This window comes from Salvelinus namaycush, chromosome 1 (genome assembly GCF_016432855.1).
Source record: "Salvelinus namaycush isolate Seneca chromosome 1, SaNama_1.0, whole genome shotgun sequence".
Lineage (NCBI taxonomy): Eukaryota > Metazoa > Chordata > Actinopteri > Salmoniformes > Salmonidae > Salvelinus > Salvelinus namaycush.
In genome coordinates, this window is record NC_052307.1 from 46,230,446 (window position 1) to 46,243,061 (window position 12,616).

The following is a 12,616-nucleotide window of genomic DNA, read 5'->3' on the forward strand; positions in this document are numbered from 1 at the left end:
GCTGTAGACCCTTTTGAGGATCGGAGGACCCATGCCAAATCTTTTTAGTTTCCTGAGGGGGAATAGGTTTTGTTGTTCCCTCTTCATGGCTGTCTTGATGTGCTTGGACCATGTTAGTTTGTTGGTGATGTGGACACCAAGGAACCTGAAGCTCTCAACCTGCTCCACAACATCCCCGTCGATGAGAATGGGGGCGTGTTCGGTCCTCCTTTTCCTGTATTCCACAATCATCTCATTTGTCTTGGTCACGTTGAGGGAGAGGTTGTTGTCCTGGCACCACACGGCCAGGTCTCTGACTTCCTCCCTGTAGGCTGTCTCGTCGTTGTCGGTGATCAGACCTACCACTGTTGTGTCATCGGCAAACTTAATGATGGTGTTGGAGTTGTGCCTGGCCGCAGTCATGAGTGAACAGGGATTACCGGAGGCGACTGAGCACGCACCCCTGAGGGGCCCCTGTGTTGAGGATCAGCGTGGCGGATGTGTTGTTACCTACCCCTACCACCTGGGGGCGGCCCGTCAGGAAGTCCAGGATCCAGTTGCAGAGGGAGGTGTTTAGTCCCAGGGTCCTTAGCTTAGTGATGAGCTTTGAGGGCACTGAGCTGTAGTCAATGAATAGAATTCTCGCATAGGTGTTCCTTTTGTCCAGGTGTGAAAGGGCAGAGTGGAGTGCAAAAAAGATTCCATCATCTGTGGATCTGTTGGTGCAGTATTCAAATTGGAGTGGGTCTAAGGTTTCTGGGATAATGGTGTTGATGTAAACCATGAATGTGAACCATCAATGTGAACCATTGATGTGAACCTTCCTTTCAAAGCACTTAATGGCTACAGACGTGAGTGCTACGGGTCTGTAGTCATTTAGGCAGGTTACCTTAGTGTTCTTGGGCACAGGGACTATGGTGGTCTGCTTGAAACATGTTGGTGTTACAGACTTGGACAGAGAGAGGTTGAAAATGTCTGTGAAGACACTTGCCAGTTGGTCATCGCATGCTCGGAGTACACGTCCTGGTAATCCGTCTGGCCCTGTGTCCTTGTGAATGTTGACCTGTTTAAACATCTTACTCACATCAGCTGCGGAGAGCGTGATCACACAGTTGTCCGGAATAGCTGGTGCTCTCATGCATGTTTCAGTATTATTTGCCTTGAAGCGAGCATAGAAGTAGTTTAGCTCATTTGGTAGGCTTGTGTCACTGGGCAGCTCTCGGCTGTGCTTCCCTTTGTAGTCTGTAATGGTTTGCAAGCCCTGCCACATCCGGCGAGTGTCGGAGCCAGTGTAGTACGATTCGATCTTATTCCTGTATTGACACTTTGCCTGTTTGATGGTTCGTTGGAGGGCATAGCAGGATATCTTATAAGCTTTCGGGTTAGAGTCCCGCTCCTTGAAAGCGGCAGCTCTAGCCTGTAGCTCAGTGCGGATGTTGCCTGTAATCCATGGCTTCTGGTTGGGATATGTACGTACAGTCACTGTGGGGACAACATCATCGATGCACTTATTGGTGAAGCCAATGACTGATGTGGTGTACTCCTCAATGCCATAGGAAGAATTCCAGTCTGCGCTAACAAAACAGTCCTGTAGCTTAGCATCTGCTTCATCTGACCACTTTTTTTATTGACCGAGTCACTGGTGCTTCCTGCTTTAATTGTTGCTTGTAAGCAGGAATCAGGAGGATAGAGTTATGGTCAGATTTGCCAAATGGAGGGCGAGGGAGAGCTTTATACGCATTTCTGTGTGTGGAGTGAAGGTGGTCTAGAGTTTTTTTCACTCTGGTTGCACATTTAACGTGCTGATCGAAATGTGGTCAAACGGATTTAAGTTTCCCTGCATTAAAGTCCCCGGCCACTAGGAGCGCCGCCTCTGGATGAGCGTTTTTCTGTTTGCTTATGGCAGAATACAGCTCATTGAGTGCGGTCATAGTGCCAACATCGGTCTTTGGTGGTATGTAGACAGCTACGACAAATAAAGTATGAAAACTCTCTAGGTAGATAGTGTGGTCTACAGCTTATCATGAGATACTCTACCTCAGGCGAGCAAAACCTCGAGGCTTCCATAGATATCGTGCACCAGCTTTTGTTTACATATATGCACAGTCCGTCACCCCTTGTCTTACTAGACGCCGCTGTTCTATCCTGCCGATACAGCGTACGTATAACCAGCCAGCTGTATGTTAATAATGTCGTCATTCACCCACGACTCAGTGAAGCATAAGATATTACAGTTTTTAATGTCCCATTGGTAGTTTAATCTTCCTTGTTGGTCATCGATTTTATTTTCCAATGATTGCACGTTAGCTAGAAGAACAGAAGGCAGGAGGGTTTATTCGATCGCCTTCGAATTCTCAGATGGCAGCCCGACCTCTGTCCTCTTTTTCGCCGTCGTTTCTTCACACAAATGACAGGGATTTGGGCCAGTATGTCGTTCACGTCGGTCCTGAATGTCCTGAAGTTCTTTTCGGTCATAAGAGACGGTAGCAGTAACATTATGTACAAAATAAGTTACAAACAACGCAAAAACATGAACATAAAAACCCAATCGGTTAGGAGCACGTAAAACGTCAGCCATGTTCTCCGGCGCCACTTTTGTTTTCCAGTTACTTTTATTTGGGAATTTATTATTTCATGAATTTTATCTATTTAAAAATACTATACATAAAAAATGAACACAAATTATTTTACAACATTCCCTAACTTGAATAGTATAGTGTATTTATTATTTCTTTAGTAATTTCTTAATTTTATTATTTCAGTTTATTTTTTTATGACAATCATTAACAGTGTTGGATGTTCCATTTTATTTAGAATAACCATGGAGTGGTCTTGGTGTCTCTGAACAGTTGGTTATCAATGTATAGCTTGTCGACTACGAGAACTACATGTCTCCCTTTTAGTCTATTGTCTTTGGAGAGTGGATACAGTACTCTGCGTCGTTCTTCGATTTCCTTTGGGAACTGATTGTTCATGCCTATTTTAAAGCCTGCAAGTCTTTTGCCCAGGGTTTTAACAATTATTTCATCTTTTAAGGATGCACATTTGGCAACAATTGGGCGCTCGTATCCCTGTCCTCTCTGTCTAAAACGATGTACCAGTTTGAGTTTAATTTGGTCGACAGTGCTGTTTGGGATCTGTAGCTGTTTAACCATAAATTATTTCACCACAATCTATGGATCTAAACCTTCATTTTCTTTAATTCCGGTAAGCACCAGATTTCCGCGCATTGATGTAGTCTGTATATCAAGTAAGGATTATCTTAACAACGTTCTCTCTCTTTTAAATTCATTAACATCAGCTTTCATTACATTGACTGTACCCTGAAGCTTTTTTGTTTATTTTTCCAGTGTCGTGGCTTTCTCATCACTTATTTCAAGGCTCATTTTAAGGCTTGCCTTCATCTCATGTATATCTTTACAGACTAACCTGCCTAAATGACTCACATCGTTGTGAGAATCCTGTTCATTGACTACAGCTCAGCGACCAACACCATAGTGCCCACAAAGCTCATCAATAAGCTAAGGATCCTGGGACTAAACACTTGCCTCTGCAACTGGATCCTGGACTTCCTGACGGGCCGCTCCCAGGTGGTAAGGGTAGGCAACAATACATCTGCCACGCTGATCCACAACACCGGAGCCCCTCAGGGGTGCATGCTTAGTCCCCTCCTGTACTCCCTGTTCACCCACGACTGCGTGGACAAGCACGACTCCAACACCATCATTAAGTTTGCTGACGACACAACAGTGGTAGGCCTGATCACCGACAACGATGAGACAGCCTATAGGGAGGAAGTCAGAGACCTGGCAGTGTGGTGCCAGGACAACAACCTCTCCCTCAATGTGAGCAAGACAAAGGAGCTGATCGTGGACTACAGGAAAAGGAGGGCCGACGGGGCTGTAGTGGAGTGGGTCAAGAGTTTCAAGTTCCTTGGTGTCCACATCATCAGCAAACTATCATGGTCCAAACAAGACAGTCGTAAAGAGGGCACGACAACACCTCTCAGGAGACTGAAAATATTTGGCATGGGTCCTCAGATCCTCAAAAGGTTATACAGCTGCACCATCGTGCACCATCCTGATCGGTTGCATCACAGCCTGGTATGGCAACTGCTCGACATCGTCCGGCCCTGTACATCACTGGGCCGTACGCACTAAACTTTCTGCCATCCAGGGCCTATATATTAGGCGGTGTCAGAGGAAGGCCCAAAAAATTGACAAAGACTCCAGTCACCCAAGTCATAGACTGTTCTCTCTGCTACCACACGACAACCAGTACTGGAGCGCCAAGTCTAGGTCCAAAAGTCACCTTAACAGCTGCTACCCCCAAGCCATAAGACTGCTGAACAATTCATCAAATGGCCACCCGGACTATTTATATTGACACCCCACCCCTTTGTTTTTACACTGCTGCTACTTGCTGTTTATTATCTATGCATAATCACTTTACCGCTACCTGCATGTACAAATTACCTCGACTAACAAGTACCCCTTGCACATTAACTTGGCACAAGTACCCCCTGTATATAGCCTCGTTATTGTTATTTTATTGTGTTACTTCTTATTAAATTTTTTACTTTAGTTTATTCAGTAAATATCTTCTTAACTCTATTTCTTGAACTGCATTGTTGGTTAATGGCTTGTAAGTAAGCATTTCACGATAAGGTCTACACCTGTGACAAATATTTTTTTTTTTTTAACTTAAGCATGCTTTATTTATCATTTATAGATTTTAGCAGTTCGGTTTCCATGCTTACTGTACAGGGTGGTGAAAATAGATAATTTGTGTCAGTTGAAGAGGCTCATATTTATTGAAAAAAAAATTGAGTTTGATTCTCCATTCTTTCCATGTTTAATCTCAGCCATGTTTTTGTTTTGACTGCATTGGTAGTGTTTGTCTATAAAATTCTCTAGCCTGACTTGTTGTTTTGAGGTATTATCCAGTTTGAATGTTGTTGCCCACGAGTGAGCAGGTCAGCATAATAGTACTATTATTTGGTCAGTCACAAGGCATTCTACACTGCCATCTTCAGTCCGCCATCTTTTGTTCATCTTCTTATTACTACACACAGTACTGTCTCCCTTTACTGATAGCTGGAGCTGCAATTTCCCCCTCTTCCATGGCTACAAATGCATTTGGAGACTGTTTTTAATTTACAATTATTACATCAAGATAGCTAACAAATAGGAAATAGGAAACAATTAGCTAGCTGATGACATTTAATTCCCTTAGCTAAACAGTGTGTAAAGTTAGCTAGCTAGCTAGCAGCTCAGTTAAAGCCGATTCATGCTTGATCCAAAAAATGGAGTCCGGAGGCTCTGTACAGAGGGTGTGGCACAATTGCGGAGCCTTCAGAGGCTTGTGGAGGTCAAATCAAGCTCCGTAACACATCTCCATGTACCACTCAAATTTTGTAACAATGCGGAGTGCTCCGTATAGCTCCGTATAGCTTTGCATTGACATGATTGGTTGATGGTAGGTGGGGGCAGTACATCCTGCATAAACACAAACTCACTTCCTTGACAACTTCCTTCACAACAGATCTGCTCTGCTCCCCATAAGCGAAAGAAGTATGAATGCCCTGACTTCTGCAGAAGCCGCATTGCAGTAAATGTTGTACTGCCAATGCAGATGCTAGTGATGGGAAACCAAGGCTTTCTGAAGGCTTCGGCGCTTTCACCAAATTGTGCTGAAAAAATGAAGCTTCGGACATCATTGATGATGTACTTCTGATAAAGTGATACACATATGCACACTGCTTCAAAGTTAGCTGCTTAGCGATTTCAATGCATGCCTCAGAGACGCATGCCTCAGAGCTTCAGTATCAAACGTAACATCACACATGACCATAAATAGTCTTTAATGCTGCATTCGAAACAACTGGGAACTTGGAACTCGGAAATCTCCGACTTCTGACTTCAATGTGTTCAAGACAACTGGGAACTGAGAAAAAAACAAGCTTTGACTGTGAAATATTGTTTTGAACGGTCATCCAACTCGGGAACTTTGGGCCTCTTTCTAGAGCTCTGACCTCAAGATCACTGACGTCATGATTTGACCTCGTATTTTTCAGAGTTCCCAGTTGTATAAGGCGTACACATGCTTCCAATCTGAAACAGTTCGGAACAGTTCGTGCATATACTATGACAACATTTTGTGACGTTTTTGTTAGTTTTGGTCTTCTGTAACATTTTTTTCCCGGCTGTTCCTGCACACAACATTTTTTCTCGTGGCAAGCCGAAGTCGGTAGCCGAAGTTTACGCCCCTTCGTCGTTGATTGGTCAACTGTAGGGATTCTTCAATTAAGTGTTTGTAGTCATTCAACGAGAGACAAATCGTTTATGCACATTTTTATTTTGAGAAATACTGCACTAACATCTTAGTTAGAATTGCACAACCTAGATCTCTGCAAAATCGTGAACATTTATGACAGATTTCTTGAGTTATCCTAGATTAATTCTGACTATTTTGAGGAAGTGTATACTAGCTACAGTGTCTCAAGATGGACAAACAGTAATATTGCTATTTGTTTCTGTTTTTGAAGCAAAGGTATTTTAAGGGAGTATGCGAGCACACTCGTTCGGTTCGCATAGGGTCTTTGCTATCCGGGATCCTTGGGACGTCCCTAACCAAAACCATTACCTTAACCCAGCGGTTCCCAAACTAGGGCTGTGAAAATGGGGTAGTGGGAGAATTTCCCAAATACAAACAAAAAATACATATATTATAATATCGTCTTTGTATCTCAAAATCATTGTAATGTGGTTAACCTAAAAAATATAAATGAAAATTCTTCAAACCTTAGATCATGTGAAAAGGCCGCACTTGATCATTGCACTTGAATCATTCCCACAATGAATGGCTAGGCACACTATAGTATGAAACCACATACTATTGCAGAGACTTTGATATTACCGGACGCAATTGAAATGGTGAAAACAATGTGTGGGGAGGCAGAGGCACAGAAACTCACATCAATACCTTTTTCAGATAATGCTGTTAAACAAATCATTTATGCTATTGCTAGCAATTAAGAGGAAACTCTGAACGACTAAGAAACTCCCCAGCTTATGCTCTCCAAATGGACGTTAGCTGTGAGGGCCGAGATGCCCATGCATTGACTTTTGTTTGCTATACATGTTGGGGGTTGCTATTCGCGAGGACATATTGTTATGTCTTACGATTCCTGAGCATGAAACGGCATAGGGAATGTTCAATGTGCTGCGTGGCTATACTGACGAAAAACAGATTCCATATGGGATCGAATGGTGGGCTTTTTCACAGATGGGGCTCCATCTATGGCGTGAAGGCAGGCAGGCCTCTGCCATATGGACGCATTGTATGATACACCAAGAGCAACTGGCGGCAAAAGAGCTGAGCACAGAACTCGGAGATATACTGCAGCAGATAACTTCGAATGTACATCAAACCACAGCGCACACCTGTTTGCAAAACTATGTGGAGATATGGGATCGGAGCATATTTCACACCAAGCCTTGATGGTTATCGAAGGGGGGTGTTGGAAAGATTTTTAGAATTGAGAGAGGAACTGTTGTCACAGTGGATGTAAACAAAAACAGACTTGGTTGACCTGTGTAATGAAAAGAAAATAACAGAAAACAGCATCAGTAAGTGTCCCACACGAGCGATGACTGCTCACCTCCAAGACTTGGAAGAGCACTTTGGGACCTGCTTCCCAATCCGTTTGACTGTAATCCTGGATCAGTTGACATGCCGGTAAGTGAAATCGATCAGATGATCGAGCTGTCATGTGACCGAATGCTGCAGACAACACATTCAGGGGTCACTACAGAGGAGTTTTGGTTCCTGACTCAAAAAGAATACCCTGCCATCTCCCTCTAAGCATTAATGCCGCATTCAAAACGACTGGGAACTCGGAACTGGAAACTCGGAAATCTCTGACTTCCGACTTCAGTGCGTTCAAGACAACTGGGAACTCGGAAAGAAACGAGCTCCGACTGGGAAAAATATTTTTGAACGGTCATCCAACTCAGAATTCCAACTCGGGAACTCGGGCCTCTTTCTAGACCTCCGACTTTCCGACCTAAAGATCACTGATGTTATGATTAGACCTCGTATTTTTCTGAGTTTCCAATTGTCTTGAAAGTACCATAAAACTCATAGTAGGCTACCCTTCATAGTAGGCTACCCTTTGCCAGCTCATATCTGTGTGAAGCTGGATTCAGTGCTCTCGTCTGCATTAAAACCAAACATCAATCCAGGTTGGATGTGACAGCAGAGATGAGGTGTGTATTGTCGACCACGCCCCCTGACTTTGAGAAGCTCCAACGCGACATGCATGAAGCACACCCATCTCATTAGTGGTGGTGAGATAAGAGACATTTGCAATTGACTGTCATAGCCCCACATTAAAAGTATGTGACATTTGACTTTACCAGTGTAATCCACTTTCAATTTCAATAAACTTAAACCGCAGACTGTCGGCCGCAGACTGACTAGCATAGGTTACAACTACCCGGACGGAAAACAGTGATACACATAACACACAGCACCCCTTCTACGGGCGTGTGGGGGGAGGGCTGGGAGCCAGCAGACCATTCAAACCTTTTTTGCAATACAAAATTCTCCATACCTCCAAGGGAGGTGTGACACTGACGTGATTTTGGAGGTATAGCAACGCCAGACTAATATGTCATTAATATAAATCATGTATGATTAGCTTCACACATAGATATAGACTATATTTATTATTGTTATGTTTTGTGTACATCATTGGGTTTACATTGTAGACCTGAGCAGCTTTTAAAGCTATGGATCTTCAGACCTTTTTATACCATTGGAATTAAATACTACTGTATATACGCAATATATAGTATATACACACTATATTTAGCTGATTTATCCAAAGATCCAAGACTCTGGTTCCAAACCTTGTGGCATTTAATGGATATTTAAGGGACTCTGCACTCAGTGCTGTTGCTGAGAACTTCATTCTTGTAGCCTTTAGCTTTGTGTCTAGACAGACCATCTGCATGTCTTATTGTATTATATCAACACACAGTTTTTAAAATAATAATTCAAGAGGAATAAGGGAGAAACATAATTTGGATATTTAGTAAAATATACTAATGAAGAGAACTTGCTGGCTGGTGGCTTTTCAGATACAGGATCTGTGAAAAATTGTCCAAGAGCAACACTAAGACGTAATTATTCCGGATAATCTATTAGCTTAATACATTTCCTACAGTCCTATTTGATTATACTACATTTAGATATTAATGCTGTTTCAGTTAGATACGTTGGTGAACTTGCTGCATTTGCCATTGGCCTTCCGTTTGAGAATGACTATAGACTACTGAATGAGCAATGTCGCTGGGGGATATTTTTGGTTCCCACAACACCATGGTGGAGCATGCCTGTGTCAGACAGTTAAAACCTAAGGAATCTGTGATGCTGTGAGCAGGCCTTTGATGTTTTTGCAAGCCCCAGTGTTGGGAATCCCAAGTTGAAGCAGAAAAGTGGAGATTTGTTGGAATGCTTTACTGCACACCATTTATAACTGTTTATAATATCCTTCTGTGTCTGCATATTTTCTCTGTGCACATTACTCATCAGAATAAAAACAAGAACTATGAAAACCTCGACCAACTGTCCTATGACAACAAGCGAGGACCCAAGGTATACTTGCATGGTCAATGCACGCCGCCCACCAATTCTCTGAACGTAGCCACTAGAAACTAGAAAGTCAAACAGTCAACAACCGATTCCAGAGATATCCTTATCCTGGTAGCACGTCTTTTTACATTTTCTTTTATGATTTCAGTCGAGAATGGGTTTTTAGTATATTTTCAGCAAAATGAAATGCCCCCTCCAACCTTTTTTATTTTTGTGTAAAGGGTTGCATGTGTTCAAACCAAGGAGATTGCAAGTCTATTACTTTGACAAAGTTTGTGGAGATCTGGACGTGTGGGACAGGCACAATCCAGATGGCACCTCCTACCTTTCTGCAGCATTTCCTTCTTCTTTTGTTCTTTGGGAAAGAAACCACCACCACCCTCCTCCCTTCCTCCACCACTTTGATTTGCGGTTGCATCAATCTTCTTCTCCCTCTACTTCTGACTTGCACGTTCCTCTTTGGAGTCTTGATAACCCTCAGTTTGCATGCACAAATGCAGAACAATTTTTCCTACCAGCTTCGATTTTTTTCAGTTAAACAGATTATCTTGGAACCTTTTTCTCCATTTCTTCCACCCCCCCCCCAAATGAAAAAGAAGAGCTGAAGACAGCATGGTTCAGGGCTGAGTCCTTCTCCTCCTTGCTAATTTTGTCCCCTAACTGCAGGCAGAGAAAGTTCTCCTGTTCAGCCAAGACACCAACCTGACATCCATGCTGCTGGAGGCCAAGGACCTGGAGGCTCGCGTCATCATCCTCTCTGCCAGGTCAGCTCCCATCTACATCCCTCACTGCACTATACCTCTAAACCTCATATACCACACAGACACATGTCTTTATTATGAGGCCACCAGGACTCAATGACATCATTATACAGTAGTAGTATATAGTAATACAGGTTACATACATGCAGTATATATTATATCATATTAATATAATAATAATATATTAACAATGAAAACACAAATATACTGTGTCCCTATGTTATTGGTACCCTGGCCAGTAGTGGTCCTGTACATTTTGGATGAACTCACCATTTATTGCACCGAGCAAAATAAACATTGACATATATTGTACTCTTGGTGTAGTCACTGGGGATTGACTGGAGCTGCCATTGTGGTAATGATGTGTATCTGACTGTAGCGAGGACGAAGCAGCGTCGGTCTACAAAGCTGCGCGCCAGCTCAACATGACGGGCTCTGGCTACGTGTGGCTGGTTGGAGAGAGGGAGATGTCTGGTAAAGCTTTGAGTGAAGCACCAGATGGTATGTCCTGCTCCTATACCCTATGCCTCTCTCACAGACTGTGCGACAGATCGGTCATGCTGGCCACATTGCTTTATTATTCAAATGTTTTATCCTCATCGGCAAATCAGTGTGGTGTGTAATACATTGAATGTTTGAACGTTTAAACATTTGTTTGTTTAAAGGTTTAAAACAAGTGATTTCTCATTGTACTGTGCTTTAAATGTCTAACATCTTTTGTTTGTTCCATTTTTATTTTGTGTGATTTTTTCAGTAGACAACAAATGAAATAGAGGTTTTGGTATTCTACATTGCTTTGAATTCACATTAATATGAGTGTCTGGCTCTCATAAGCTAATTTAGAAAAAGTGTGTTGCTACCCCCACATTGAAGTGTAACAGAAAGCCGATGGTAAGCTACAACTGCATTTTTTTAAACCTGGCTACATGTATGACACGTCTGTACATAACCTTCACTTCAACATGCTCACTTTGCCCTAACCGATGTTCTGTACAGTATCATCCCCAACCTAACTCCTATCCTTAATAGGTATTTGTTGTTTCCATATAAGCAAGTTTATTGTTCATGGCCTAATATTAGCCATCTCGTGTCGAGTGCTTCTCTAAAACTGTGATTTTGTTGACTGGTCAGGCTTGCTCGGCCTTCAGCTCATCAACGGCAAGAACGAGTCGGCGCATATCAACGATGCCGTGGCCGTGGTGGCACAGTCCATCCAGGAGCTCTTTGAGAAGGAGAACATCACAGAACCGCCTCGCGGCTGTGTAGGCAACACAAACATCTGGAGGACTGGACCGCTCTTCAAACGGTAAGGCCACAAGTAATAGTGAGAGTAACTAAACAAACACATTTTTTTTGTTTTTGTTTATTTACACACAGTCAGAAGTAGGTCTGAGTCAGCTTGAAATAACCAGAATATAACCAGAACAGTCCTGTATGGTCCTCAGTATAAGACAAGCATTAGACAAGGGCCAAAACATAAAACTGAACATGCTGGCCCAGGCACCCGAGGTTGCTGGGAGACAGGGGAGGGAGGGCAGCCTGAAAACAAGGCCTCCTTTCTGAGCAGTTCTAATTGGAAGTGGACCAAGTCAGACCCCTGAAAATCATCCCTGTTTTATTGTGCATTCTCTGAGAAATGAAGCTTAGTTTTCATTGGCATTTAGGCCATACAGGTCAAATTCAAGTCGGGTTGGGCTAGCCTTGGTGGGTACATCTCGAATTGCATTTCCTTTGCCTCCAAAATTTAGTGTCTGGCTTTTGGCAAGACTACATAGACAGAACTCAGAATTAAGGGGATAGAGGATTCTACATCAGAGGACTTAGGGTGCGTTTGTAAATTCACTTTGGCTATCTACTCTCGCCTCAGTTTGCCAGAGAGCAGAATAACTGATTCATTTACGAATGCTCAACACCCGTTGAATATGGCCGGTGTCAGTAAACGTTGTTGCCAGCCACACAGTTACAGTCACCAACATGGATAACATGAAATCAGCCAAACCAGTTCTGCTAGGGCTAGTAAAATGGTCAGAGTGTGGTGTTCTCTCATTTGTGTCTGGAAGTAGCTATCAAGCTAGCCAACCATAACCAGTTAGCTTGGGTGCTTGACTGCTGTTGTGTGGTCAGAATGCTCGCATTAAACCTAATCCTCGGCCAGAGCGTTGAGTGTGTTCTCTGAACGCTCCAAGAGCAAAACGCTATGAATTTATGTATGGACA

General features: G+C 43.0%; 1 protein-coding gene across 3 annotated transcripts in view; it reads left to right on the forward strand.

The window, feature by feature from the left end:
- Positions 1-12,616, forward strand: part of grin1b (glutamate receptor, ionotropic, N-methyl D-aspartate 1b) — a 51,802-nt gene that overhangs the window by 12,604 nt on the left and 26,582 nt on the right. For 2 of the 3 annotated variants that reach the window (XM_039003512.1, XM_039003520.1), the window contains exons 4-7: positions 9,580-9,642; positions 10,306-10,403; positions 10,780-10,901; positions 11,532-11,706. In XM_039003512.1, the coding sequence (XP_038859440.1) occupies positions 9,580-9,642; positions 10,306-10,403; positions 10,780-10,901; positions 11,532-11,706 (458 nt within the window). The remainder of the gene's footprint in view (positions 1-9,579; positions 9,643-10,305; positions 10,404-10,779; positions 10,902-11,531; positions 11,707-12,616) is intronic. The other variant, XM_039003527.1, reaches the window with a different exon arrangement.